The sequence below is a fragment of the Nelusetta ayraudi genome, unplaced genomic scaffold, assembly GCF_046127955.1.
Source record: "Nelusetta ayraudi isolate G7.1 ecotype Tasmania unplaced genomic scaffold, CSIRO-AGI_Nayr_v1 ptg000077l, whole genome shotgun sequence".
Taxonomy (NCBI): domain Eukaryota; kingdom Metazoa; phylum Chordata; class Actinopteri; order Tetraodontiformes; family Monacanthidae; genus Nelusetta; species Nelusetta ayraudi.
In genome coordinates this window covers 50,551-77,398 of record NW_027466127.1, presented here as the reverse complement: position 1 = coordinate 77,398, position 26,848 = coordinate 50,551, and the positions used below count along the sequence as shown (strand labels likewise).

The 26,848-nt window shown below is 50.5% G+C and overlaps 2 protein-coding genes across 2 annotated transcripts; one reads left to right on the top strand and one right to left on the bottom strand.

The window, feature by feature from the left end:
- The first annotated feature begins 8,533 nt into the window (after positions 1–8,533).
- Positions 8,534–11,637, top strand: hey1 (hes-related family bHLH transcription factor with YRPW motif 1). Its single transcript, XM_076043835.1, has 5 exons — positions 8,534–8,794; positions 8,881–8,956; positions 9,133–9,216; positions 9,373–9,454; positions 9,885–11,637. The coding sequence occupies exons 1-5, from the start codon at positions 8,709–8,711 to the stop codon at positions 10,550–10,552; spliced, it is 996 nt and encodes a 331-aa protein (XP_075899950.1). The 5' UTR covers positions 8,534–8,708; the 3' UTR covers positions 10,553–11,637.
- A 1,858-nt stretch (positions 11,638–13,495) lies between these two features.
- stmn2b (stathmin 2b) lies at positions 13,496–24,163 on the bottom strand. The gene is made up of 5 exons (XM_076043834.1): positions 23,996–24,163; positions 17,476–17,571; positions 17,196–17,368; positions 16,253–16,444; positions 13,496–15,351 (listed from the first exon to the last, which is right to left on the bottom strand). Exons 1-5 carry the CDS (start codon positions 24,012–24,014, stop codon positions 15,292–15,294), a joined length of 540 nt encoding a protein of 179 aa, XP_075899949.1. The 5' UTR covers positions 24,015–24,163; the 3' UTR covers positions 13,496–15,291.
- Positions 24,164–26,848: the final 2,685 nt, after the last annotated feature.

Genomic DNA, 26,848 nt, shown 5'->3' with positions numbered 1-26,848 from the left:
GCTACCCTAATGCTACCCTAACGCTACCCTATTGCTACCGTAATGCTACCCTAATGCTACCCTAACGCTACCCTAATGCTACCCTAACACTACCCTAACGCTACCCTAATGCTACCCTAACGCTACCCTATTGCTACCGTAATGCTACCCTAATGCTACCCTAATGCTACCCTAACGCTACCCTAACCCTAACGCTACCCTAATGCTACCCTAACGCTACCCTATTGCTACCCTAACGCTACCCTAACGCTACCCTAATGCTACCCTAATGCTACCCTAACGCTACCCTAACACTACCCTAATGCTACCCTAACGCTACCCTATTGCTACCCTAACGCTACCCTAACGCTACCCTAATGCTACCCTAACGCTACCCTATTGCTACCCTAACGCTACCCTAACGCTACCCTAATGCTACCCTAACGCTACCCTAACGCTACCCTAACGCTACCTTAAGGCTACCCTAACACTACCTTAATGCTACCCTAACGCTACCCTAACGCTACCCAGTTGTGTTGCATGTTTTTAATGAGCAATTCAGAAAGTTTGGACTCGTCTCTCATTACTTTTCTCTTGTAATTGAATGGAATTGAGTGCCAAATGCCCAGGGACTCATCAAACCTCGGCCGGGTGACCTTTCCCTCCACTTCTTCACCACGCTAGCCACGTTAGCCACGTTAGCGCCGTTTTATTAGCGGCCCCTTTTGATTGCACCAAACAGGCCGGTGGCCCACAGTTGTTGTCAATGGGTTGGGCAGTTGTATTGCCTGCAGCTACATAGATTACGGTTTTGAGCTCTATGAGGACGAATGTGAGTTTGCATCGATCATAAATTGATGTTCAAGACGACTCAGAACTACGAGGCAAACTCCGTCTCTTATCCAATCAAAAACAGGACGCAGCATCTCCTCGTCAAAGACGGTTGGCAACTCTACTGTCCAGCGCTGTTGTTGTTGTTGAGCCTCTTTGGGGTTAAAAACCACCATGACATCATGGCCACGCCCCCACCACCAGCCCTGACCGGTGGGCTCTGTACGGTTTCCTGCTGTCGCGGCCACGCACGCAAACCACGCACGCAAGCGGCCGCACTGGAAAAATAAACAGGCGGCGCTCTCCCCCCGACCCTCTCCGACCTCCCCCCCCCCCGGAGGGATCGATTTCACGGGATCACACGGCGAGCTCTGGTTCCCAGGCGCTGCTCACGCGCTCTCTAGACGTCGGCCGCTGCTTCCCTCTCACAGAACTGACTCCTGACCCGCCCCCAGCGCCGGGGTCAGCAGACTGCCCACCCCTGCCCCGCCCAGCCCAGCCCGACCCGGCCCGGCCCGGCCCTGGATGCTGAACGGCGGGGAGTTCTGGTGGGTGAGAGGGGGGTGAGGGGAGTCTCATTTAGTTCTCTTTTATTTTGTTTCCTCCCAGTCGGGGGCCAAATGTCGCTCCTGTTCGGCCTCGTTATTGAGTTAGCGGCTAAAAAGCAGCGATTAGTCGGCAGCAGTGTGTTAAACGTGTGTGTGTGTGTGTGTGTGTGTGTGTGGGGTGGTTGGGGGTTGGGGGTTGGAAGGGGGGGGCAACGTTGTTTTTCCCGTCAAGCTTGGAACCAAGTTGGTCAGCCGCAAACTGAATAGTTTTTTTTTCTTCTAAAGCCGGCGTGGGCAAACTACGGCCTGGGGGCCATCTGCGGCCCGTTGAGCTTTTTAATCCGGCCCGCCGAACTTGAAGGAATGATATTAATAGCATGTTAAAAGTCATTAATGAAGTGGCTTTATTTCCAGTGTGTTTTAGGAGTCATTTCAGTAAAGAGCTAAACACCCTACAAAGGCATATTTTATATTTTATAAACTCTCTTTTTTTTTCTTCTTTTTTTTACATATCCCATGATATGTTTTTTTTTTCTCCCGTGAGGCGGGTCACCAAAACCCTCCATCCATCCCTCCGTCCCAGCTGAGAGCCCACTGTGGCCCCCAGCAGTCAGCAGCTTTTCCCACCCTCGCTTGTGACTTGCATCGCATTCCAGCAGGTTGTTGTGCCTGGACCCTCGTCTGCAGCTCCCTCGCATCAACATGGGAGGAAGAAGAGGAGGAGGAGGAGGAGGAGGAGGAGGAGGAGGAGGGGAGGGGGTTAAAATCAGTTGAGGGCAAAAGCCAGGCCCCCCCCCCACCCACCAGTGCAGAGGACCACTTTCCAAAGTGTGAGCAGCTCCGGGGCTCCGGCAGGCGGGGGAATAATCACCTCAAGCCCAGATCAAAGTCACATCATCTGCCTTTGTTCTCGGCGACTCTCGCCGCCGCCGCCGCCACCGCCACCGCCGTCAGCAGTGCTGGCGGCCACCCACCGGGAGTTTCACCACCCCACCCCCCGCCCTCCAGACATGACCCACCCCTTCAACTCCGCCCCCCAGAAACCCCACCCCACCAGCTCGCCGCCCTCCAGCGTCACCTCCAGATAAAGAGTCAGACAGGCACTGATTGGGACTTCCTGTGAATATTCACCACTGCCCTCTGCCTGGCACACACACACACACACACACACACACACACACACACACACACACGCACACACACACACACACACCTGCTGGATGTATATCAAATGAGCCAGACGTGGGATCAGACGACTCTTTCTGGAGATCAGAGGGCTGCTGGTTGGGCTGCTGGCAGCTTCCTGCGGGGTCTTAAGGTCCAGACGAGGTTCCGGCTGCGTGTCGCTCCTCCAGCGACTCGTCTGTCTGCACTTTGACCCGGCGGCCGCTCGGCCGGTGGATTCTGTCCTGCGTGCACGACAACGCAACCTTGCAGCAGGACAACGCTGGAGTTTCTCCCTCACACAGCCTTGCATGCAAGGCACACACACACACACACACCGCACACACACACACACACACACACACACACACACACACACACACCACACACCGCACACACACACACACACACACCGCACACAAACACACACACACACACACACACACACACACACACACACACACTTGATCCCCAAACTTGCAGTTTCTCTCTCTCTCTCTCACATATACACACACCCCACCTCCTCCTCCTCCTCCTCCTCTTCCTCCTCCCCCTCCCCCACCTCCTCCTCCTCTCCTGTCTCTGAGGCACAATGGTGGCTTGTCGCACACATCTGGTCCCAGCGCCGGGCGGCCCGCTGCTTCCTCTGGCTGTCGGGGGGGGCGGGGGAAACGGAGTCGGCCTTCCTCGCCGCTCGGCGCGGCTCTATTTATAAACAATAACAAGGCTCGGGCCGCCGCGGGGGGTTTTGGCCCCGCGAGAGCCGCTGGGCCGCATTGTTTCCAGCGGACAAACGTCTGTCTGCGGCTGACCTGCAGACGCCGCAGCTCTCAGCGAGCGGCTCTCAGTGACTCACCTTCCAAGACTGCAGCGCCGGCCGGGCCACTCGTGATGATGGCGACCGCCGCTGCGTGTTTGAGCCGCCGGCGTGCCCGCTGATGTGTGTGTGTGTGTGTGTGTGTGTGTGCGTGCATGTGTGTGTGTGTGGCTGTGGCTGTGGCTGTGGCTGTGGCTGATGGATGGAGGCTTTTTTTTTGTGCATTCCACAGATGAAGAAAGTTTCTCTCCTGTTGAAAAGTGCCGACGTTGCCATCACAAGAGAGAGCCGCTGGTGCTGATCCGTCCCGGGATGTAGAAATAACATTTTATGTTTTATGGTTTACCATAGAGAATCTATATATTAGCCAGGGGATCAAATGGCTTGATGGAGCCCCCCCCCGCAGGCCTCACTGTATTTAATGCATTTAGTACTGGAGGACTCCTCCGGCCTCTGAGGTCCCATACGGAATTCATTTCCATGATCTTTTTAAACCGATCGTTCCAGATTTGCTGACTTCATTCTGGAAAACTCTCTTGACAAAACTGCATATTTAGCCCGGTGTTTACAGTCTCCTGCGAAAACTGATGTTGAAGAAGAAGAAGAAGAAGAAGACCTTTATTGATCCCACGGTGGGGAAATTTGCATAATTACAGCAGCAAAAAGAAAAAGCTGCAGTGCAAAAGGATGTTTTGTTGGACTTTCTGCGTGATTGGAAGAGTGGGGGGAAAAAACAAGGTGGTCTCAGAGGGCGGAGCCAAACATCAGGCTTGATGTCACTGACCTGAGAAAGGCATTGGTGACGTCATCATACATCCCAAATCCATAACTTTTTAAAAGTCCATCTTTGAATTTAAAGAAGTGAAGTTTCACTGTTTCTCATTTCTGGAGGCAAAGAGTTTAAAGATTATTTCTTAGCAAACACACAAAACTGCACTTTCTGACTGACGCGGCACCTCGAAGCGCCGTGATTGGCCCCCCGGAGGCTGAAACGCGGCTTCGTCGCGAGTCGGACGCCACATGAAAGGGAGGCGTCTCTCAGCGGCCGACAGCTCGGCCGTGCTCTGTGTTTGCTCGCAGCCTAATGGAGAGTTCCTGAGCGCCGTGTCAACATCGTTTGTCAGTGCCACTCTGTCAGCGCCGCCGGCCCACTTCGGCTCCAACGCCACAAAAACGCTTCACCCGCCCTCCGAAAGGGAGCCGGCCAATCCAAAACAGCCGCCGTCTCCCTACGAGAGCAGCCCCCCCCCGAAGGGACGCATGAAAAAAACCTCGACTGGCAGTAAAGTGAAGCTGAGGGGCCGTTGATGCAAGTCAGGCTTCCTCTGAAGACGCACAGATAGTTATTCCTTGATAATAATAATAATAATAATAATAATAATAATAATAATAATAATAATAATGATAATAATGATAATAATAATAATCAGGGTGATCAGGGTTTGAAAACGCCGCCTTGCCCACATTCAAGTGCACCAAAACCGATCTTTTTTGGCGGTCACAGCTCTGAACCCCTCCACCTCCCCCGGCCTGCAATCTGAGCGGCCGTGAGGTGCAGACGACCACTCACAACAACAACAACAACAGCAGCGTCGGGCAGCGGACTTGTTACCCCAAACTATAGTGAACAGTAACACACGGACTGGCACATTGAGGCAGGAAACCTAAATGAGAAAAAAGTGAGCAAACTTTGACTCCCAGTCAACCTCAACATGGAGCTTTCAAGGCTTTGTGTTGACTGGAAGCAGCAGTTCAACTCTGTGCTTTATCCACCGTCTGTTCACCAGCCATCTCTCCTTCTCTTCTCTGTGCTGCTCATGTTGTTAGCGTGCTGCTAATGTTGCTAACGTTCTTAGCGTGCTGCTAATGTGGTTAGCTAGCTCCTGCTTCTTTAAACACGGCGTGCTTCAGGTGTTCTTCTTCTTCCGCCACCTTCAGGGAGTAAACTTGCAGCGCCACACCAGGCCTGGCATAGGTACTGCATCCTTCTCAGTCGTTCCCAGCGTGTCCGTGTAAACGGGAATTTTTTTCGGCGGAGCAGTTTGAGTGGCCTGATTTGCATGGCAGAGGGGAGGTTGGTTGGTTGGTTGGTTGGTTGGTTGGGGAGGTGAGGGACCCGGGGATGGGGAGGTGGGGAGGGTCGACCAGCAGGAAGAGGCGTGGCCTGATGATGTCGTGTTGTGGGCCCTCCTCACCTTCAAAGGCGGCCCCTGAAAAGCCCCACTAATCACAACATGTGATGAGACCGGTAGAACAAAGACAGCCGTGCAGAAAATAACAGCGTGGGAACTCTGGGTGAACTTGAAATACAACAAGAGGGCTTCCACCCCTCCCCCCACCCCCGACACACACACACACGCACAATCCCCCCCACCCCTCTCCTCCCTCTGCTGCCTCCAGTTACACACACACACACGCACCGAGTCAGCAAATGACACGGTACACACACACGCACGCACACCTGTGTCTTTTGTGTCAAAGTCTTCAGGTTGCATCAAGTTGGACGCACGGAAACGTGGCGGCTCCCACATTCTCTACCACCCCCCCCCCCACACACACACACCCCCACACACACACACACACCACCACCACTCACACACACACACACTGCAGAAAGTACATAAACACACAAACACAGTAGGGGGGGCGGGGTTCTGCGATAATCAGTTCAATGAATGTAGGAGTGCACTCGTGTGTGTGTGTGTGTGTGTGTGTGTGTGTGTGTGTGTGTGTGTGTGTGTGTGTGTGTGCTGCCGCCGCCGCCGCCGCTGCAAGTGTAGCCTTGTGCGACAACAATAAGATGAAAACAGCCCTAAGTGCTTCCTCTCATTCATCCACAGCAAACAAAGCAGCCTCCTCTGCCTCTGATGACTATTACGCCTTTGTTTGCTTCCCACTGATAACCATCGCCGTGTGTGTGTGTGTGTGTGTGTGTGTGTGTGTGTGACCGTCATCCATAGTTTGGTTTGTGGACTTTTCACGTTTAGCATCGGCACGGCGACGACGCGCTTTTATGGCTCTGCCGATGCATAATTTGATGTGTATCGGTGTTATTTATTGTCGTCGTCGTCGTCGTCGTCGTCGTTGTTGTTTTGATGCGGATGAGTGAATGTTGCGTTGCGTCACATGAGCGGTGACGGACGGACGGACGGCGGTGGAAACGAAATCTTTTTGGATGGTTCAAAGCTTTCAACAACAATAAACGGACGAAAATTTTTGTTTACAATTTTATGGACTGAAATTTTAGACCGACTTTTTAAAGTTTGCCATCCAAAAATAATCTGAGCTAGATTTAAAAAAAAAAAAAAAAAAAGTCTCAGTATGTAGAAATATATAGTGTATTTGTGTATAAATGACAAAAAAAAAAAAGAAAGAAATATTGTAAAAATACATCTTGTTTGTTTGTGACTCGTGAATACAACCGTCCTTTAATTGCTTGTGCATTTCGCGGTTAATTGTCAACTGTTGTACAACTTATGTACCCAGTGTTTATCGATATGCACCGTCCCATCTAGATGAACCCGTAAATAAACAAATCAACGACAGGGCCCAGGAAGTGCAGGGCCTCCTGAGCTAAACCCCCCCCAGCTGGCCACCAACACCAATATCGTGGAAAGGCGTCAAACAGAGGGCTAAATATAATTTTAGTTTTATTTCGGGGACTTGTTCAAGTTCTGCTCCGCAAACATCCGGAAATAGCAACATGACTCGAGCGTGTTTGAAACGTGGATGGAAATTTCTTTTTTTTTCCTGCTTTAATTAGATGCACAAAAAGCGCGGTGGAGAGGCTGCGTGAGGATCTCCGGCTCCACACGCAAGTAATGCGAGCCCTTCGTGTATACAAACACACGGCAGCCACATTATTTTGATGGGGGGTGGGGTGGGGGGGGGGGGGGGTGACTGTCGTGACCATCATAGGAGCCGTCGGTCTTGTGGTGACGGCGCTGATGTGGAAACTGCTCTTTGATTGCAACGACGCAGTCTCGGGTTGGTGGGGACGCCGCGCGCCGCCGCTGCTGCTGCTGCTGCTGCTGCCGCCGCCGCCGCCGCCGCAGCCTCGTCGTCCCTTGAAGTCCCCGCGCCGTGCACGCGCTCTCCCACTCTTGCTCTCGTCTTGCGGGCTCCGCATCAGACCTGCGGTGGCTTCCCTGCGTCTCCCCCGGGCTGAGTCAGTATTGGATTACAGGTTCACACGCTCGCTCGCAGACCGCCCGTCGCCCCGACCAATTGCTCCATTCATTCCAGCGCCGGAGACGGCCGTCGGCCTCTGATTGGTTATCAGCGCCGGTTGGGGGAACTTTCCCACGGCCAGCGCGTGCTGACAGCCGGCCAGCCACTCCTCGTCACCGCCGGGCCGGGGACACGCGCGCGCTCGCTCGCTCGCCAACACACACACACACACACACACACACACACACACGGAGGGTGGGATGGGGTGGATGAGGGAGGGCTAGGGCCGGGGGGGGGGGGGCAGTCACGGACCGAAAGTCCATTGGGTCGCTGTTTCTTTCAAAGATCCTCGAAGGTGACAGAAGCGTCACTCAGATGTGTATTCAGTGGAAGGCGGCTGAATTGAAATAAAAAAAAAACTAAAAAAAACCAAAACCAATCACAATATAATTATTATTTCTACTGGTAGTAGCAGCAGCAGTTGTGGGCATTACAACTCAAATCAAAATCAAATCAAATATTTGATCATTGCAAAGAATGGTCATAATTCCTCAGTGTCTTTCCATAGAGCCAAGGAGGCATCCTAAATGTTTGCTTGAATTTTGGTTATAAAAGATAAATTCTTTCAAATCACGTGATTTTCCCTTCTTTTTCTTTTTTTTAAATGTCATGCTTGCACGCAACGTTGCTGCCATACTTCAGTTGTTTACTCGTTCATCAACAATCTGAGGGGTTAGTATGGCAGAAAAAAAAGAATCTGGACTATAGAAATATAAATTGGTTCATTCGTTTAAGGTTCATAACTAATAATCAAAAAGAAAATTCCAATTTTAAATTCCAAAATAAATTCTAATATTTTTTTTTCCTCCAGGAGTGACATGTCTCGACTCACTTTCCCCTCTCTGATCCGTTGAAGCGCACTGGGACGCGATTGAGCCGACGGTGCCATCGCTCGCACGGCCCTCTGCTCTGTGATTGGCTGCCACCTCGGAAGTCGCCGCCCCCGTCGGCGAGCATCGCCGTTGAAATGACACCGTGGGAAAGCCGAGCGCTTCAAACGGGCGGCGGAACTCACAGTGCACACGCGGGAACACACGCACACGGAGACGCAGACCGACCCGCGAGCACACACGCGCGCAACTCACTCCTCGAGACTAGTCCAAGTGTCACAGCGCGCGCGGAGCTTCAGAGTCGCAGTCATGAAGAGGAACCACGACTTCAGCTCCTCGGACAGCGAGCTGGACGAGACGGTGGAGGTGGAGAAGGAGAGCGCGGATGAGGCCGGGTGAGTTTTCAGAAAGACGCAGCAGCAGACGCTCGGTTGTGTTGGGCGATGGATTACTGACTCGCTGTTTTGCATCATTTTTGAAGGAACCTGAGCTCTCCGCTGCGCTCCATGTCTCCCAGCACATCCACTCAGGTGCAGGCGAGGAAAAGACGCCGAGGGGTGAGTTATGTCATACACAGAGAGAGAGAGAGAGAAAGAGAAAGAAAAGAACATCTTTTATTTAAAAAATAATAATAATAATAATAATAATAATAAAAAAATGCAACGCAATAGTCAATCGATCTGGTCTTCTAACAATGTGCTCTTTTGCTTTTTTTCTTTTTTTTTCTGGGCAGATTATTGAGAAGCGGCGCCGGGACAGAATCAACAACAGCCTGAGTGAGCTGCGCAGACTCGTGCCCAGCGCCTTTGAGAAGCAGGTAAAGAAAAAAAAAAAGAAAAGAAGAAGAAGAAGAAGAAGAAGAAAAAAAAAAAGTCCTGATGACCCCTAATTAGTCTCACTGTTGCAACAACAGTGGGCACATTTTGTGGTGGACTTTGTTTTGACTCTTTCTCCGGTGTGTGACTGTTTAAAGGGCTCAGCCAAGCTGGAGAAAGCGGAGATCCTGCAGATGACAGTGGACCATCTGAAGATGCTGCACGCAGCCGGAGGCAAAGGTACGAGCCGGGTCCTGTGTTTTGTTTTTTCTTATAGTGCGGGTTAAAGATTTTTGTTTTATGGATATTGTAATGCAAAAAAAAAAAAAAAAAAATCTTAAGACAAATTTTATAAACTTTCAGCAGCATAATTTCACATATATCATGACTTAGAATAAAACACAGAAAAAGCACCTCTTTTGACTTCTGAATCCTATGAACAATTATTCATGCCAGTGACGGTGCTCCACTAGAAGATCTGTTAATAAATCACACACACGAGTCTATTATTTAAACACTGTCTTTCTTTCTTTATAAAGAGGAGCATTGTGATCAGAAGATCCCCCCCCTCCTCCCCTCCTAGTTCTGGCTGATTATTTATTATTTCTGAGCCACAGAACTTCTTCTCAAACCCCTGAAAAAAAACTTTTTTTTTTCTGTTCCCCCTCAGGCTATTTCGACGCCCACGCCCTGGCCATGGACTACCGCGGCCTGGGCTTCCGGGAGTGTCTGGCCGAGACGGCTCGCTACCTGAGCATCATCGAGGGCCTGGACACCACCGACCCGCTGCGGCTGCGCCTGGTCTCCCACCTCAACAACTACGCCAGCCAGCGGGAGGCGCACTCGGGCCTGAGTCACCTGGCGTGGGGCTCTGCCTTCGCCACGCCCCCTCCGGCCCACCTCACCCACCCGCTGCTCCTGCAGCAGCAGCAGCAGCAGCAGCAGCAGGCGTCGGCCCCGCTGCCCCGCAGCGCCACCAGCAGCCCGCACACGCCGCTCTCGTCGCCGCCGTCGTCCGCGTCCTCCTCCGCCGCCTCCTCGCCGTCCTCGGAGGGCCCGCCGGCCGGCCGGCGCAGCGGCAGCGCCACCCCCCACTCGGACCACGTCCCCATCAGGGTTCCGCCCAGCGCCGCCGCCGCCCTCCACCCGGCTCTGCTCTCGGCCGCGTCCAAACTCTCACCCCAGCTCATCTCGCCGCTCTCGGCCTTCCCCTTCCCCCTGGGCGCCTTCCCCCTCCTGGCCCCCGCCGCCGCCATCAGCCCCCCCGGCAGCAGCAGCACCTCCAGCAGCGTGGGCAAACCCTACAGACCCTGGGGGATGGAGATAGGAGCCTTCTGACTCCGACGGAAGCTTCCTCAGTACAAGGACTCGTGGCCCAGTTGAGCTGGACTTTCATGGACGTTCAAGAAAAAAATCAAACATTTTATTTTTGATTTCTTTTTGTTCCTCAGATTTGAAAAGTAATATTTTTTTTTTCTATGATGTTGGATACGGCTGTATAGCTATAGGAAGCTTTTTTCTTTTTTTTTTAATGCGCTCGCTAATGTTTTTAGGTTTTGAAGAGAAGGAAATAAAAACAACAAAAAAGAGAACACAGTGAGGAGGGACGCTGAGCAGCGCCAGTCGCTGTGATTGATCTCACCCCACCCCCCCCCGTCCCCACCCCATCCGCCCTCACCCACCCACTGGGCTCGGCCAATCAGGGACGACTTTCCCAGATGGTCAAGCAGTTGCCGCCCGTCAAGTTCTTGGGTGAAACTGCCTCCCCCTCTCCCTCCCCCTCCCTCCCCCTTCTGTTTCAGCCAGCAGTGTTGATGCCCGGGGTTGCATTGTGCAGGGGTGGGGGGGGGGGGTAGTTGTTGTGACCCCCTCCCTTGCTCCCCTCCCTTCCCTCCTTTCCCTCCTCCTCCTTTTTACAACACTTTATGGGGTGGAATAACTGAAACCAGGTGTTTTTGTTTGGAGCCAAGGCTGGGAGCAGAAGTTGGCGAGCGCCTCCGACGGTTCCTCCGTCTTTCCCAGCAGCTCCGGGCCGACTTCCTCACTTCTGTAAATCTTAAAGGTTCCACGATTGTTTTTTTGCTTTATCAGTTTTTGTTGCCGTCGCTTTGCCCCCCCCCCCACCCCCCTTCTTTTTATGTCGACTTGTTTCCATCACAGGAGACCTTCTCGTACCTTACCACCTGTCACTCTATGTCACCCTCCCTGTCCCTCCCACTAAAACCTCACTGTGATTTTTTTTAATATATATATGTATATATATATATATATATATATATATATTTTTTTTTTTTTTTTTGTGGTTGTGAACAATGAAAAAAGCACAAATGCGCGCGAACAAATCGACTGTCTGCAGCTTTTTTTTTCCCAGAGCTGATGCTAATGTCTACTTTCTTATAATAAAGAAATACATTTCAGATAAATCACTTTATCACACTTTTTGACTTGATTCTGTTTCAGAGTGTGTGTGTGTGTGTGTGTGTGCTGGTGTCAGTTGGGGTGACTGGTCTCTCGCTGGGTGTGTGTACACAGGAAACCATTAACTAAGAGGGTATATCCCGCACAATGGCAGCCAGGACGGCCCAGAAATGCTGCGTGGGAACTGGGAGGAGGAGGGAGGGAGAGAGGGAGGGAGGGAAGGTCGGTGCTGTATGGAGAAAGGAACTAAGTTGGGAGAGGGATCAGACGGAATTAAGAGGAAAGAAACTGGGCTTCAAAGTGGAGAGCGGGATGGAGCGAGACGAGTCTTGTCACTTTGCCACCGGGCCTCGTGGCAGCTGAGCTGCTTCTGCCTTAATTTACTTCCAAAATGTAATTCTCCTCCTACTCCCCCCCCCCCCCCCCCCGCTCTCCTCTTCCTGGGAACTTTTGTTATCTTCCTGAGGACCAAAACACGGCCAGTTAGCACTGATATATAAGCATCACTGCAGCCAACGGTACAAGGACAGTCAGACTATTTTTTTTTTAGGCATCTTCAGCTTGTGTTCTGATTCCCTCTGCTGGTGACAAATGGTACTTCACCAGCAGTAATCCCAGCTCAGAACATCAGAACGCCATAGCGACAGTTACTAAGACACCAACTGTGAACCTATTCTACGACACGTTATTCCTGTATTTTAAGAGAATTTACATACATACAGTTCACAACACATACAAGCAATATCAAGTCTACATCTACATTTTTCTAAGAAATATAAATGTGACTAAACATTTCAACTCTATGTCGGTCATACATTCTACCAGTGGCGGGCCGTCAGGGCCTGCAATCCATACTTGGAAAGACTGACATTTTCCCGTAAGTATGTTAATAAACTTATTCTCCATATAGTCTGTTCTTTTCACGTCGTGTAATATCCACTTGAACGCGTTGCTCCCTTTGTCGAATATTACGGTAGAATTCTTATCCAATCATGTTTCAGCTAGCTTGTGTTGCTAGGTGCCGAGAAGTCTGCCTTACGGCCTTCAGAATCGAAATCGAAGGCTCCTGTGTGTTCACTGAGTGAAGGGAACTCGGTCAGTGGCGCCTAGCCAATCAGACCTCGAGTCTGCGAGGCCACGTGCTGAACGTGAACGTCACAAGTACGTGTCCTGTGATTGGATAAGAACATGAGAACCTTGCGGACTGAACTCATCTCGGAGACCCGGTTGCCACCGCGGCGAACCCACGGCGGCCGATGAAGAATGTGAAGTTTTAGTTGCCGAATTATCAGCAAGTTAAAATGTAATTATCGTAATTATCATTGGTGCAGCAGCTGCGCCAACATGTTCAGTTGTTTAATACCTTAACAGTTCAATAGTTTGTCTCGTCTCGTTGGCCTCTCATACGAATCGGCTACAATGCGCAGTTTACAGGACCAGTGTTTGGTGAGTAAAATGCCGCTATTTTCCAAAGTAATATTGCAAGTTTTTGAGGTTATTATTGATGTTTGTTTTTTTCTATGTGTGTCGCGGCTGTAGCTGCAGTAGAAGGACACTCGTTCACCCCTGGTTTGTTTATTCAATAAAGGCATTTATTGTGGCTACAGGAGTTATCTATCTGCGATGCAATGGCTCTTTATACTGTATTGCTGCATATTGAGATAGTTTTTTATAACCATAAATTAGCTGTAGTGGCTAAGTCTACTGCTTGAAGCCCCTGAGAGAACTGCTTGACGAGCACCTGCTTGGTGACTGATGTGATCTGAGTAAAAGCACCCATGTAGATTCTATTTTAATTCCAATATATGTGTGTAAAAAAAAAAGAAAAGAAAAAAAAAAAGAAAGAAAGAATCACACATGGTGTTGGTCTCATTCACTGAATCCCAAATCTTTATTAACCACTGCTTGCTCACAAAGATATATGTGGAGAGGAGAGGAAACACTCAAATGGACAGAGGCGAGAGAGAGGGAGAGAGGGAGAGGTGGGAGGGATGGAGGGATGGTTACAGTCTGTGGTGTCGCACGCTGCAGTGCTGTCGGTTTTTCTGTCAACAAAAAAAAAAAAAAGGAATCACACGGATCGCACACAACACTCACTGCGCTAACAACTCCTTTCTTGAGCACGTACACACACGCGTATGCACAAAAACACACACTTGTCGACACCTGCGGATGTGTGTGAACACGCCCAGGTTTGGACCCCTAACCCATGATGCAGCTGCTCCACCATCCAGTGTTGCAGCAGCGCCCTCTTGTGTCTTCTTCTTCTTCTTCGTCTTCTTCTTCTTCTTCTTCTTCTTCTTCAATCTTCTCAGTGCACTAAGACAGCTAACGGCAGGGATGGTCTAGTGATTCGCTAGCTGACAGAGGCCTTGCCAGGTTAACCAGCGAGAGCTTCCTGGCTGCCAGATGGATGCGATTCGTTTTGGCTGAGGGCCCGAGCTCAGTGCGCTGTGATTGGCTGAAAGCCTGACCGTGTGTGTGTGTGTGTGTGTATGTGGACGGCGAGTGAGCGAGTGCTTCTACTGTATAATATGTAAGTATTTATGTGGAAGAGACGGAGAGGTTGCAGACGGAAGGGGTGGGTGGGTGGGGGGAGGGGTTAGGTCTGGGGAGGAGGGGCAAGTTAAAGGATGATGGTCTCATAAATGCTATAGTGTTCTCCTGTGGCTCTGTCGCCACCTACCTCACAGGAGTGGATGTACGGCGATGGCGTGCAGGCCCCCCCACGTCCTCCCAAAAGAGGGGAAGAAAAGCAGAAGGCAAACCAGCCCCAATTTTTTTCTGTCTTTATTTCTTCTTCTGCCAACTGCCCAATTGGATCGCTGGCACGAACTGGATGGAGAATCAGTCGTGCCGAGCGGTGGATCCAATTTATCTCTTCCACTTTTTATTTCAAGAGGGTCAAACGATGGAGTGGCCATCTTGACGGTGGTTAGAAGGAAGGGAGATGGGAAGGGGGGGGCGCAGGGGGACCCGGCCAATCGCGACGAGCATCAGCTAGCTGGCAAACTCACAACAAACACCTACGCGTCCTGGCCGAGATGATTCTCAGGCTCCATGGAGCGAAACGTGGAGCAGATAACGCAGAAAGAATTTTTCAAAATATGAAGAAATTATTACATCCACTTATATGCAAGGAGAGGTAACTTATATTAGAAAAGAATGGCACACTGCAATCAATACTTTTGCTGCTTGTATCGCACTGTATATAACAAAAAAAGAAGTATTTACATAAAACCAATACCCACGGCCGCTTGTCGATTTTCCTCGTTTGTTCTCATTTGAAACGGAGCAAAAACATTCGTCTTGGTTTTTTTTTTTTCTTCTTTATTCTTTGTCTTGGGAAGAGTGGGTGAGAGACATTAACCATTCTCTTTTTTTAACCTTTGCTTTTTTAAAGAATTTTTTTTTTTCTTTTTATGTAATTCATTCGGTCTACCCCCAACCCCCCCGTTTTGAACTGGCTACTGTCTCGGGGTGGCGTCTCAGGCTGTGACTCATAGCAGAGATGGAGAAGGGCAGGGTGGGGAGGGTCGGGGGAGACGGAGGGGAGAGGGTGGTTCCTCAGCGGGGTGGGGTGGGGGTGGGGGTGGGGGGGTTCGGCGGTGGTGTTGGTGGTTGGTGGGAGGTCGGGGGTGGGACGCAGAGCCGCCTCCTCACGCTGTCACCTCTTCTCTCAGCTCCTTGTTCCGGCGCACCTCCTGGCCGTGCCTCTCCTACAGACAGAGACGCAGCAGCAGCAGCAGCGTCAGGCTTCCACCCTGCCGACACCTCTGACTCATGGCCGCTCCGGCCGTTACGACCGACACCTGTTTCTCACGCGCGCCTCTGCTCCTCTCTCGTCCCACTGGGACACAAGGCCGTGCCCCTTTTATCACAACGCCGTTTGCGGGGTATGTTTTGTTGCGCAACAGCGGTGTGACTCACTCGCATCATGATAATAATAATAACTGTTCTCAGGCCGCCTTTAGCTTTTCACCACAATCGTATGAAATCGCTGGGCCGTGATGTGTCGCTGTGTGTGTGTATTGGCCTTGCAAACGACTTGAAAGCACCCAGAAGACGCAAAGTGCATATCAAAAATAAACATTTTAACATTTAGGATGTTTCACTTGCTTTGAATGAAGCCTCCAGCTTGACTGAACATGAAAGACAAACTCATTAGATTTAAAAATGGTCACCAAAAAACAACGAGAGGGAAGAATTTTCCATGTCTTCGTCGGGTTGTTTACTTGAATCGGCCGACGCTGGGCAACACTGTGCATAATAAGCTGCAGCCATCGGCGCTGATGCTACCATGGCAACAGTACCATCATGCCGCCCTGGAGGCTTGATGAAATGTTATTGAGTCGTAGGAATATGTGTGTCTGGTATTGTGTGTTTTGACACACAATTGCACGATTAAGCTTTTAAGTAATTAAATGAACATAGAGGAATGCATATACACAACACTGCCTAGGCCACTCAATCAAAAGCATCGTATGCAAAGGTTTCTTCACCCCCCCCCCTCCCCATGGTTGATTTTGATTATTATCATTATTATTATTATTATCATTATTATTATTATTATTATTATTATTTATCTATTTGCTTTTTTTCCGTCCCGCTGCTTCTCACCTTCTCCTGCAGACGCTCCATCATGGCGGTCAGGTAGGCCAGCCGGTTCTCCTCGCTCTGCTCCATCTTCAGCTGGAGCTTCTCCTCGGCCATTCGGCTGAAGTTGCTGTTCTCCTCCATGGCCTTGAAGAGCACGTCGCGCTCGTGCTCCCGCTTCTCGGCCAGCACGCGCAGCACCTCGGCCTCCTGGGACTGCAGCGGGTGGAAGAGCGATGGGGTGGGGGGAGGGGAGGGGAGGGGGGAGGGGGATGAGTCAGGGCGCCATTAGTGAGGCACTGACTTACCGGCAACTAATCATTGATTTTCTTCTCCAACTGTAAGCATGAGTCACAACTACTGCGGCTCGACACGCATGTTGTCGTGACGGAGGCATGAAAAATGGCGAGTGAGACGTGTCGGAGATTTCCCACATTTATCCTCTGGTGGCATCAACGTCCATACGCTTTGTGTCTCCGCTGCAGTTTTTCAGCCTTGAGGGCAGAAAAAAAACCAACAGACCCGTCACGCGCCGCTATTGATTTTTTATTGGGTGATTGATTAGGCGGCGGCCTGCTGGGTGTCACTGCGTCGAGTCGGAGTCATCGGGACCAAGGAAATTAGCATTTGTCATTTGTTTTTCACCATCGAGCCAAAGAGGTGCGTGCGTGGATCGAGTGGGAAAGCAGTGGGAAGCTGCTGGTTTGAGGAGAAGCAGCCGCGCATAAAACCTCCTCATTACCCGGCAGAGCGGCCGCGCAGAGTCTTCGACGCAATTCGACGGGTCGATCTCAAACGGGCCTTTGCTGCATCCTCTAGCGCCCCCTAATGTTGAGTGTTTGTCGGCGGGAAGAAACGACACCCGAGCCGAAATTCACAAGCGTCGCCGACGATGCGGAACCTGAGTTTGTTTTTCGTTTTAGACTTCAATAAAGTTATGAATAAATCTGAGCAGAAGCATCCTTACTCTCCTCCGGTCTTCAGCTGCGTCCAGTTTCTTTATGATGTCCTCCAGGGAGACGTCCCTCTTTGGGGGGCTGGTGATGCAGTGGGAGCCATCGGACACGGGGGAGGTCGGCTTCAGGATGACCTCGAAGGCCTGGCCCGAGGCCCGCTTATTGATGGTCTTGATGTCCAGGTCTGCGGTGTATGACAAAAAAAAAAACAAAGCGCGGCAAGTGATGTTGTTGTTTCACGAGTTTGTGTCATTTTGATGCGATGCTTGAGGAGCAGTTCTCAGGTCTGACCTTCAAAGTCCCCCATGATGTTTTTCCTGCTCTCTGGGTAGAGGCAGGAGCAGATGAGCGAGAGGACCGAGATCTCCTTCATCTTCTCTTTGTAAGCTGCCGAGGAAGAAACACACACACACACACACACACAAAGATAAATATACGTTATATATGTTACACTTCACATATTCAAGCAAATGGAGCGGGCGAGACAAAACATCATTGACCCACTAACATGTCCCCCCCCCCCCCCTCGTCTCCACAGGAGGTTCTGGATGTAAATACCATGTTTTCTTTTATTTTTATACTAATTATTCAGCGAATGCCCCCCCCCCCCCAACAGAATTCCTCATCAAAGTCGTTTGTTTTTCCTTGCTTCCAGTATTTTTGGCTCCTTTGTTTTTTCTGCGAAGCCACAAGGGGGAGGGGGAGAGGATGCATTTTGTCCGCACTTGGCCTAATTTCCCCAGCAGTTGGGATGCTGCCGTCCCCACAGGATTCGCCACACATCATTAGCTATGCACTTTTCGCTCTGTTTTTTTTTTTTTTTTTTTGCTCTATTATTTATTACCTCCCACAGACCAACGCCCTGTGGCTCTTCAGCCACTAAAACGACTCGACAGCTTGGTTCCAGCCTCGGAGCAAAGAAACACAAAGATTATCCTGATGGATAATTTGGTTAATTTTCTGTGGGGTTTTTTTTTTTTGCAGATTCCCAATCTTCCCTGTCTGTGCTTTCATCAGCGTTACACAGCAGCACAATTGTCCCCCACTCTCCCAGTGATCATCCCAAAATAAAGGAATAAATAAATGAATAACTGTGACGCATCGAGTTGGCTTTGAAACACTCCTGGGGAAAAAAAATAACTCGGAAAAGTACAACCAACCTTGCCTATAACCTTCACTCCCTGTTTTTATATCTGGCAGACACAGCGTTGTGGTCCCAGCCTCGGAGGACCCTGCAGGGGGAGCTGCGTAAAAAATGTCCGCAGGACGCAGCGAAGAGGAGTGGTGACGCTGCTGTTTGTGCTCAGCCACTGGCCCGCAGCCGACAGTCCGCATGCCAACACCTGCACCCAGAGGCTCCTGCACCTCCTGCACCCAGAGGCTCCTGCATCTCCTGCACTCAGCGGTTCCTGCACCCAGAGGTTCCTGCACCTCCTGCACCCAGAGGCTCCTGCACCCAGAGGCTCCTGCACCCAGAGGCTCCTGCACCCAGCGGTTCCTGCACCCAGCGGCTCCTGCATCCAGCGGCTCCTGCACCTCCTGCACCCAGCGGCTCCTGCACCCAGAGGCTCCTGCACCCAGCGGGTCCTGCCCCCAGAGGCTCCTGCACCTCCTGCACCCAGAGGCTCCTGCACCCAGAGGCTCCTGCACCTCCTGCACCCAGAGGCCCCTGCACCTCCTGCACCCAGAGGCTCCTGCACCCAGAGGCTCCTGCCGCGTTCCACATCGACTCACTGACCATCTGACCGACTGACGGACTGATGAACTGCAGGATGATACAGTGCGCAAAAGCCCGAAATGAGAGTTTCTTTTTTTTGGTGGTGATGACATTCTCCACAGTGCTGCATGATGAATCCGACAAAGCTCCCGCCGCCGCCGCCCTTCCCTCACACTCTCTGCTCAAGTCCTTTTCTCTCCCTTTGCAGACTGGCAGGCGCCACGCTAATGTGATCAACTCTCGCGTGGAGCTCTCGCAACTCTCCGATGGCCTTGTTAGACCCCCTCCCCCGGGGGGGGGGGGAGGAAGGATGACTGGCCTGGAGTCAAAGCAACAAAGGAAATATCGTCTGGAAGGTGAACCGCCCACCAAAACTGTGTGTGTGTGTGTGTGTGTGTGTGTGTGTGTGTGTGTGTGTGTGTGTGTGTGTGTTGTGTGTGTGTGTGGGGGGGGGGGGGGGGGGGGGGGGGGGTTCAGGTTACATGAAGATAAATCGACAACTATAAGGCTTGTCTAATGATGAGATATATAAAGACAAACGGGAAGATCAGACAGCAACAGAAGGCCGCAGCTGCCGCTGGAGCTCGGCGCCACCATCAGGCAGCCCCCAGGACGGCTTAATTGAAGCCGCCGCCGCCTCAGGTGGAAGGCGGCGTTTTCTGTGTAATTAGTGGACGGCACCGCTGCTGACTGGAGGGGACGGTGGGGGGTTTGCAGGAGAGCTGCCACACCGACTCATTAGATGGCAGTGAACATGTCAAGGCCCCCCCGGCAGCCGTTTCCTCCCACGCACTTCCTCTCCAGCGGAGCAGGTGATGCGAGGTTCAGCACTCAGGGGAAAAGCTGAGGTCCGTCTTTGGTGCCTTCTCATTTCTGCCAGGGCCTCTTCAAGGTTCACTTGTCCTTTTCAACTCAAGGTCGTTGAATTTGTTCAAAAATGTTCCCCAGTTTGCCCAGTCCTCCAATCCAAAAAGCTGAAATGATCAAAACCCAAAGCTGCAGCTTGTCTGGCGGTTTCCTATTTCTGGGCGGGGCCTATTGGTGTTAACGTATCTTTTAAAAAAAGAGAGAAAAAAACAACAACCTTTAGCTCCAGACTTTGAGTTTGGAAGCGCAACCTGAGAACCTTTTTTTTTTTTTAATTAAAGAAAAGATGAGTTATTCTTGCAGCTCCGTCCCTGTTTGTTTACGTGCGTTTGAAGCCTTCTTCTGTGAATGCATCAGAGAGGCTTTCATGTCTGTGTAATCTCAGAAGATAATCGCTTGTCTCAAATTGAATCCTCTCTCTCACCAGGAGCCTCTGAGACTTTTCTTTGATATCCGCCATCAAAACCGTGTGTCAGATTCTCTGTTGTGCGCAGAAAAAAAAAAGGAGGATTTTGCAGCTGTATTTCTCCTGCGGGAAACAATTTGCTGCTGCTGCTGCTGCTGCTGCTGCTGCTGCTGCTGCTGCAGTAATAATCTGGCACCCAGCAGCGGATTAGAACTGATAAAAACTGACAAATGATGCCTGCTAACGTTCCATGGCAGGCGCTGTCCAAATACCAGCATCAAGGAGGAGATATCAGCCTTGAGATGGACCCAAAAAACCACTTTGGATGGAGACGTCTCTCTCCCCTCCCCTGCTCTCCCACACCTACGCCCACCACCACCACCACCACCACCACCACCACCCCACCCTCCCCTCGTCTCCATCTGGTTCCAGCCAGTCAGCACCGACTGGCTCAGAGCCGCTCCTCCCGTCCATCGTGACAGAAGGCCGGCACGCTGCACTCCCTCACCCCTTCCCCCATGCCCCCCTCCCCTCCCTCCTCACCCACCCCTCCTCCATCCGTCAGCCTGAGAGTGCAGATCATCAATATCTACTGTACCTCCTCCCCTGCAGGCACAATCCCGCATCCCCGAAAACCTTGTTTCATGTGTTGCTGAGATTTCCGCCTCCTCGCTCCCACATTTTTTTCTCTCCCCCAGTACTCCTCTCTCTCTCTCTCTCTCTCTCTCTCTCCCTCTCTCTCTCTCTCTCTCTGTTTTTCTCCCGCATCTCATCTGGGAGATTCAATTTTGTGCTATAGTGCACTCCACCACCACCACCCACCACCCCCACTACCACACCTCTGCCTCAAACACACCCCAGCCGCGCTGCTTTCCTCTCTTCCTCATGACAAAAGCTAAAATGGCTACGGCCATTGTGGCTGCCAGTACTGTGTATACTGGTGTTGACCATGATTTGACGGGGGAAGGAAAAAACAGTCCGTCTACGAACTGCACGGAAACACGACCTTCCTGCGCTGCAATGTTATTTTGTCCTCCTGACTCACATAACCGAGAGGAGGAGGAGGAGGAGGAGGAGGAGGAGGAGGAACGGCCTTCGGCGTTAGGACACAAACAAGGCGGCTTGGCAACAAAATGATGCAGGTGTTCAAAAAAAAAATGAAAACAACACCAAAAAAAAAGAAAACCCCAAAAGAACGGCTTTGAACTGGAAAATGCTGCCCCCCGATGGCTCAGCGCGGCACAGCTCATTTGAGGCTGAAGGATGGAGGAAGTTTTTTTCTCTCGCTCTCTTCCCGGACCGCACCCTGCATGCGTCCTTCTGAGGGGACTGGCAAGAGATTCTTGCACCGACAGGTCAATCAATTAATCAATAGATATTGTGGTGGCACTCATTGCTATTCGAGAAGACTTCCAGGGTAACGGCACGAATCTTAATGGATGCATCTGAAAACCAGAGCACGATTTTATGCAAGCCAAGAAAATATTGAAGAACTTCAAGTGAACGAAATGTGATGAAAAAAAAAAAACCAAAACATTTATTAGGCCGCATTTTTCCTTATAAAAACGATCTAATATAGGCAAGTGCTGAAGCGATGGTTCCGGTTCTGCAGGTCTGAGCCATAAAAGTGCAGCTGAGACGACTGCAGAACAAGCGCAGGCCCGGCGGTGAATATGTTGTTTGTCCATAAAACCGTCATCCTGTTTGTCAAAAGGGAAAAATATGAGCGTCATCTCTCTCTCTAAAGGCTGGTTATGGCAAATGATGAACATATCATGAGGACATGGCAGCAGCAGCAGCAGCAGCAGCAGCAGCAGCAGCAGCAGCAGAGGCATCACGGCCCGGATTGATGTCGCCGTTCGTACGGTCATCTGAACCCGTAATGGGAGTGTCCTGCATTGATCGATGACACTGCATCAGCTTGAGTTATGAGTCCAGCGCGCTTTGCACAGCTTAGCGCACACGCTGCCATTAAAGCGCACACGCCGTGTCGATGCAAAGGATAAGGGATGCGGCTTAATGTTTGATAAAAGAGAGACGGAGAAAGAGAGAGAGCCAGCAACAAGGTGTGCTGCAATTAATCTGAGTGTCTTCCGTGTCTCTATGCAAAAAGCAATTGATTTTTTTAGGAGACTGGCTCTAATAGAATATGCATGATAAGGATCAGGACAATAGCCTCGGAGGCCCTAATGCACATGGGAGTGGCTCTGACTGTAACTATTAAACGTGTACAATCATCTATTTGGACTTTTATCTTGTGCTTTGTCCTGCTTATATGAGATGAAAGGAGCAACATGAACCCCGTGACCCGCACACTGGCTGGCACACCGCCTCACTGGAGCGTCTGTCCCCCGAAGAGGAGGCAGGAGGAGGAAGGAGGAGGAAGAGGAAGGGGGAGGAGGAGGAGGAGGAGGAGGGGGAGAAGCTGAAGAATGAGGAGGAGGAGGAGGAGGGGGAGAAGCTGAAGAATGAGGAGAGGAGGAGGAGGAGGAGGAGGAGGAGAAGCTGAAGAATGAGGAGGAGGAGGAGAAGCTGAAGAATGAGGAGGAGGAGGAGGAAATGAATACAGCAGCCAGGTTTGATCTGGCAGCGGCTCTTGGCTCAGACACCACGGACCCTCACCCCTGTCTGTCTGTCTGGAAGCCCCTCCATCCATCACGCGCCCAGTCGAGCGGAATGAAAAACACACTATCAAAGTCTCTCTGCACACACACACACACGCACACACACACACACTAGGCCCTGATACCTGCCGTCTGATCTCTCAACACTTCCCAAATAACCTCACATTATGACCTGGCAATAATCCACTTATGAGGCATCAGCCGTCCCCATCACCTTCAATAGGATCGGCAGGCTGATCCTCCGCTATAGTCATTCAATTCTCACGAACACCAATTGAAATTGAAAAATGGAAAAAAATAAAATGAATCCCTCGATTCATTGGCCGGCAAAGCGATGCCGAGTCCCTCATTCTCTCTCTCGCCTGCAGCGGTCACCTACAAAATTGGTTCCGCGAGGCTTTATTCATCCTTCCTCTTCCCTTTCTTTTCGGTGAGATGACCCATTTTTTCTCTCTCTCTCTCTCTCCCTTTCTTAAAGACGATTCGTCTCGGGCAGATTTTTTTTTTTTTTTTTTTTCTTTTCACGTCGTGTGAAGGCAGGGCGGTGAAGAGGAGGGTGGGGTGGTGGGGGAGGGAGGGGTGAGGGGTGCAGACTGGCTTTTGAAGGCACCCGAGATGTTGGGTGGGGTCGCTGGCGCTGCATTATGCCGCACGGCTGTGAGTCAGGCACTCGGGGGGCAGGTGCGTCAGGCTGGCAGCAGTCATATCTGCATTATTTCTAAAAGCAGCAGAAAAAGGAGGGGGTGGGGGGGGGGAAGAAAAAAAACAACCTTCCTGGCGCTAAAAATGAAGGATTTCTTCAGTGTCTTTGCGTCGCTTTGAATCCAGCGAGATGCGTCATAGATGTGATGCACCGGATCACCATTTTTGGGGCAACATTTTTGCACATTTTCATAACGGGGAGAAAAGAGAAAAACAAAAAACAAACAAACAAAAAAAACAATGCTATATTCAATGAATGTAATTGTTTTTCCCGCATTCGGCCGCTCCCCTTCTCATCAACGCCCGGCATCCTTTTGTGACATGGGTGTCGCCACAGCCCCTCCAACATCTCCGCGCACCGGCGACTATGCCGACACAAAATAAATAAATAAGACAATTTCCACACAGAAAAACCGTTTTGAATTTAAGCGACGCTTTAAAAAAAGAAGAAGAAGAAGAAGAAGAAGAAAATCCCCCAAAAGATGAAAGACTCACCGATAGCGGTCTTGGCCATCTCTGTTCCGTTGGCTGTAGGAGGATGAGGAGGAGGAAGAGGAGGAGTGCGCCTTGGCTGCTGGATGCTCTCTCTCAGAGAAGGAGGTACTGCTGCTAAGGCACTGAGTCAGCACATACAGGACAGGGGCTGCTGGTGCGCCTGGTGGTCTGTCAGGAACTGTGTCAAGTCGGCGGGGAATAAGTAGGGCCGGGCCGGAAGTCTACACGCGTCTTGATTTCAAAGTAAAGCAAAATAAAACAAATAAAAATCAAACAAATCGAGATGACGCTCTTTGAAACGATGTGCTGACACAATGTGTTGCTGTTGACTTTTGCAAATGGACAATTTGCAGTAAGATATGGTGGAAATCATAATGCATCTTGTTCACCTGTCACGTTTGATGATTGATTTTGATTGCACTTACGTTTGCGTTTCCAGAGATTAAAACTTGGACCGTGTCCATCAGCACTGCAGCAGCGGACAGCGGGCGGAGCCAACATGCTGTCCCAGAGTGAAGGCAGGGTCACAACATCCAGCTGGATAAGTCAGCGTGTCGTCTCAGGTCCATGCAGAGAGACAAGCACACACTCACAGTGACACAACTACAGGTCATCGGCGTCACTCGACCCCTTTTACTGTCATGTGCCCTGGTATGAATAAAAAAAACATTCATTCTGATGACTGCATCAATATGTTTATACTCTATCGTCAAAAAATGATGACACGCGAATATGACAGACATAATGATATAACATAAAATGCGTGTTTGCATATCAATGCAGTTATCAGAAGGACTGATTTCTGTTTTTGTGCCCTTTCTTGCAGATTTATATTGGGCCAGTAAAAAAAAAAAAAAGGGTCTGGCGACGGCGATGCTGCAGACAATCCGGAGCAGCCACTGAACTCGGTGGGTTTGATTTGCAAGGATTTTATTCTGAAAAGCAGAGAAGGGAACTCCTGATGCAGTCGGAGGCTTTCTCGGCACTGACCATGTCATGAGCGTTTACCACACTCCCTGGACGCGCCTATTCCCACTAAAGCCTTTTGACACATCCGATGTCCCCCCCCGTTTACAGGGCAGAGCAGAGACGATGGCCTCCTCCCTTCTTTGTCTCATGTCGTCTTCTTCTTCCTCTGCGCACACCGGGGGTTTGGCCGTGATTATTCCAGCCACACGGTTCGTTCTATTTTTATCACGGAGATCCTGCATGATTTTGCTTCCCCACCCCCCCCCACCCCCACCCCCTTTGAAAAACGTTTAAAAAATTTAGTACATGAATTTGCTGAGCATCGGACAGAAGTGTGACCACCCAGATGCAATACCAACATAGAGACTGTTAGAAATGGTCCAAAGTTTAGTTGCATGTTCAGGAAAACATTCAGGCAACTGGTGGAGTCATACCGATGTCATTAATCGCATCAAATTACTGGCGTATAAAAACATCCGCTTCGACATGAATTCTGTAGCTATCACAAACGAACACTGGGTGGCAGCAAAGCTCAGAAACGCATGGATTCTTACAGCGTGTGTTGTGGGAAAAAATAAAACGCTCTGACCAGATCGACTTGTGAGAGGCTTTTTTGTTTTTTATTATTATTATTTCTCTGGCACAATACAAAATGAACAGCAATGCCGTCAGGATGCCAGTGCAAGGTGCAAGTGCGAGGAGACACAGATTGTGGAGGGCAGTTATAGGAGGAGAGGAGATGAGATGAGGAGTTTCAGGAAGGTTTGAGAAGAGTCCGAGCACACGCACACACACACAGACACACACAGACACACAGACACACACACACACACACACACACACACACACACGATGGCCTTGCTTGCTGGGAAATCAGGAGATACCGGACTCTCACAGGTGTGGGAATGCAAAAAGGAGTGCGGAAAACAACAGGAAAACACATGAGAGAAACAAGACAATAACTCCACTAGGAGACACACGCAAGTTGACACAGGAAAAACGTACATAATGTACACAAAACAAGGCAGTAATTCTTAGCGTGGTTGGAACTCTTAGACACCCGTCGTACCCTCCTTCAATCGAGGCAATGCCTTTCTCCCAGGGAGATGAGGTCAGACGAATGTAAACAATGCATTGAGTACAAGATGCAATGACTATTCCATAGGGTAATGCATGCAATAATAGGAGTACAATAATTTTCCATTACAGCGTACAACGGGCTCTGCTCAACCGGCCAGTGTGAAATGAAGATCGAGATCTCCATTAGACAGACGGCCTAAAGACGTGTGTGAGTCCATTTGCTCATTGTGCACTCAGATTTCTGTCTTTGTGAGTTCCAGAGAGCGCGGCTTCCCACCACAGTGTCACGCCAGCCCAAACTGGTTGTGGCAGTTGTCCCAACGCATATGTTTGCACTGATAACAAAGACGTTACCTCGCACAGAGTGTTTACTTTGCACACAGGTTGACAGTGCAGCAGTGGAGTCAAAGCAGCTCGAGGGAACCTGAGCTTACGACAATGACGTCGTAGCAAATGTTCAACGCTTTTATTACTTTCATCAAGGTTACTTACTTACTTACTTGGGTTCCATTCCGTCATGTTACAATCTTACGTACGTAAGACTGCCTCTAAATAAATGTGTGACGTCGCGTTGCCGTAAAGTAGTTTGTCCCGGCGTGTCGAAAGTTACGCAGTGCAGTTACAGCTGGCACCCCCCCCCCCCTCCCCCCCGCTACCGAGGCTGCACCATTGATCCTATTAATCCTTTATCTCCCACTTTACTGAGTTTGGAATCATAATGTTATGGTGGAAAAGTTACCTGGAGCTGCTTTAAGCAGGGTGTGCTGCCAGCTGTGTGTGCTCACAGGCAGCCAGCTTTAGAGG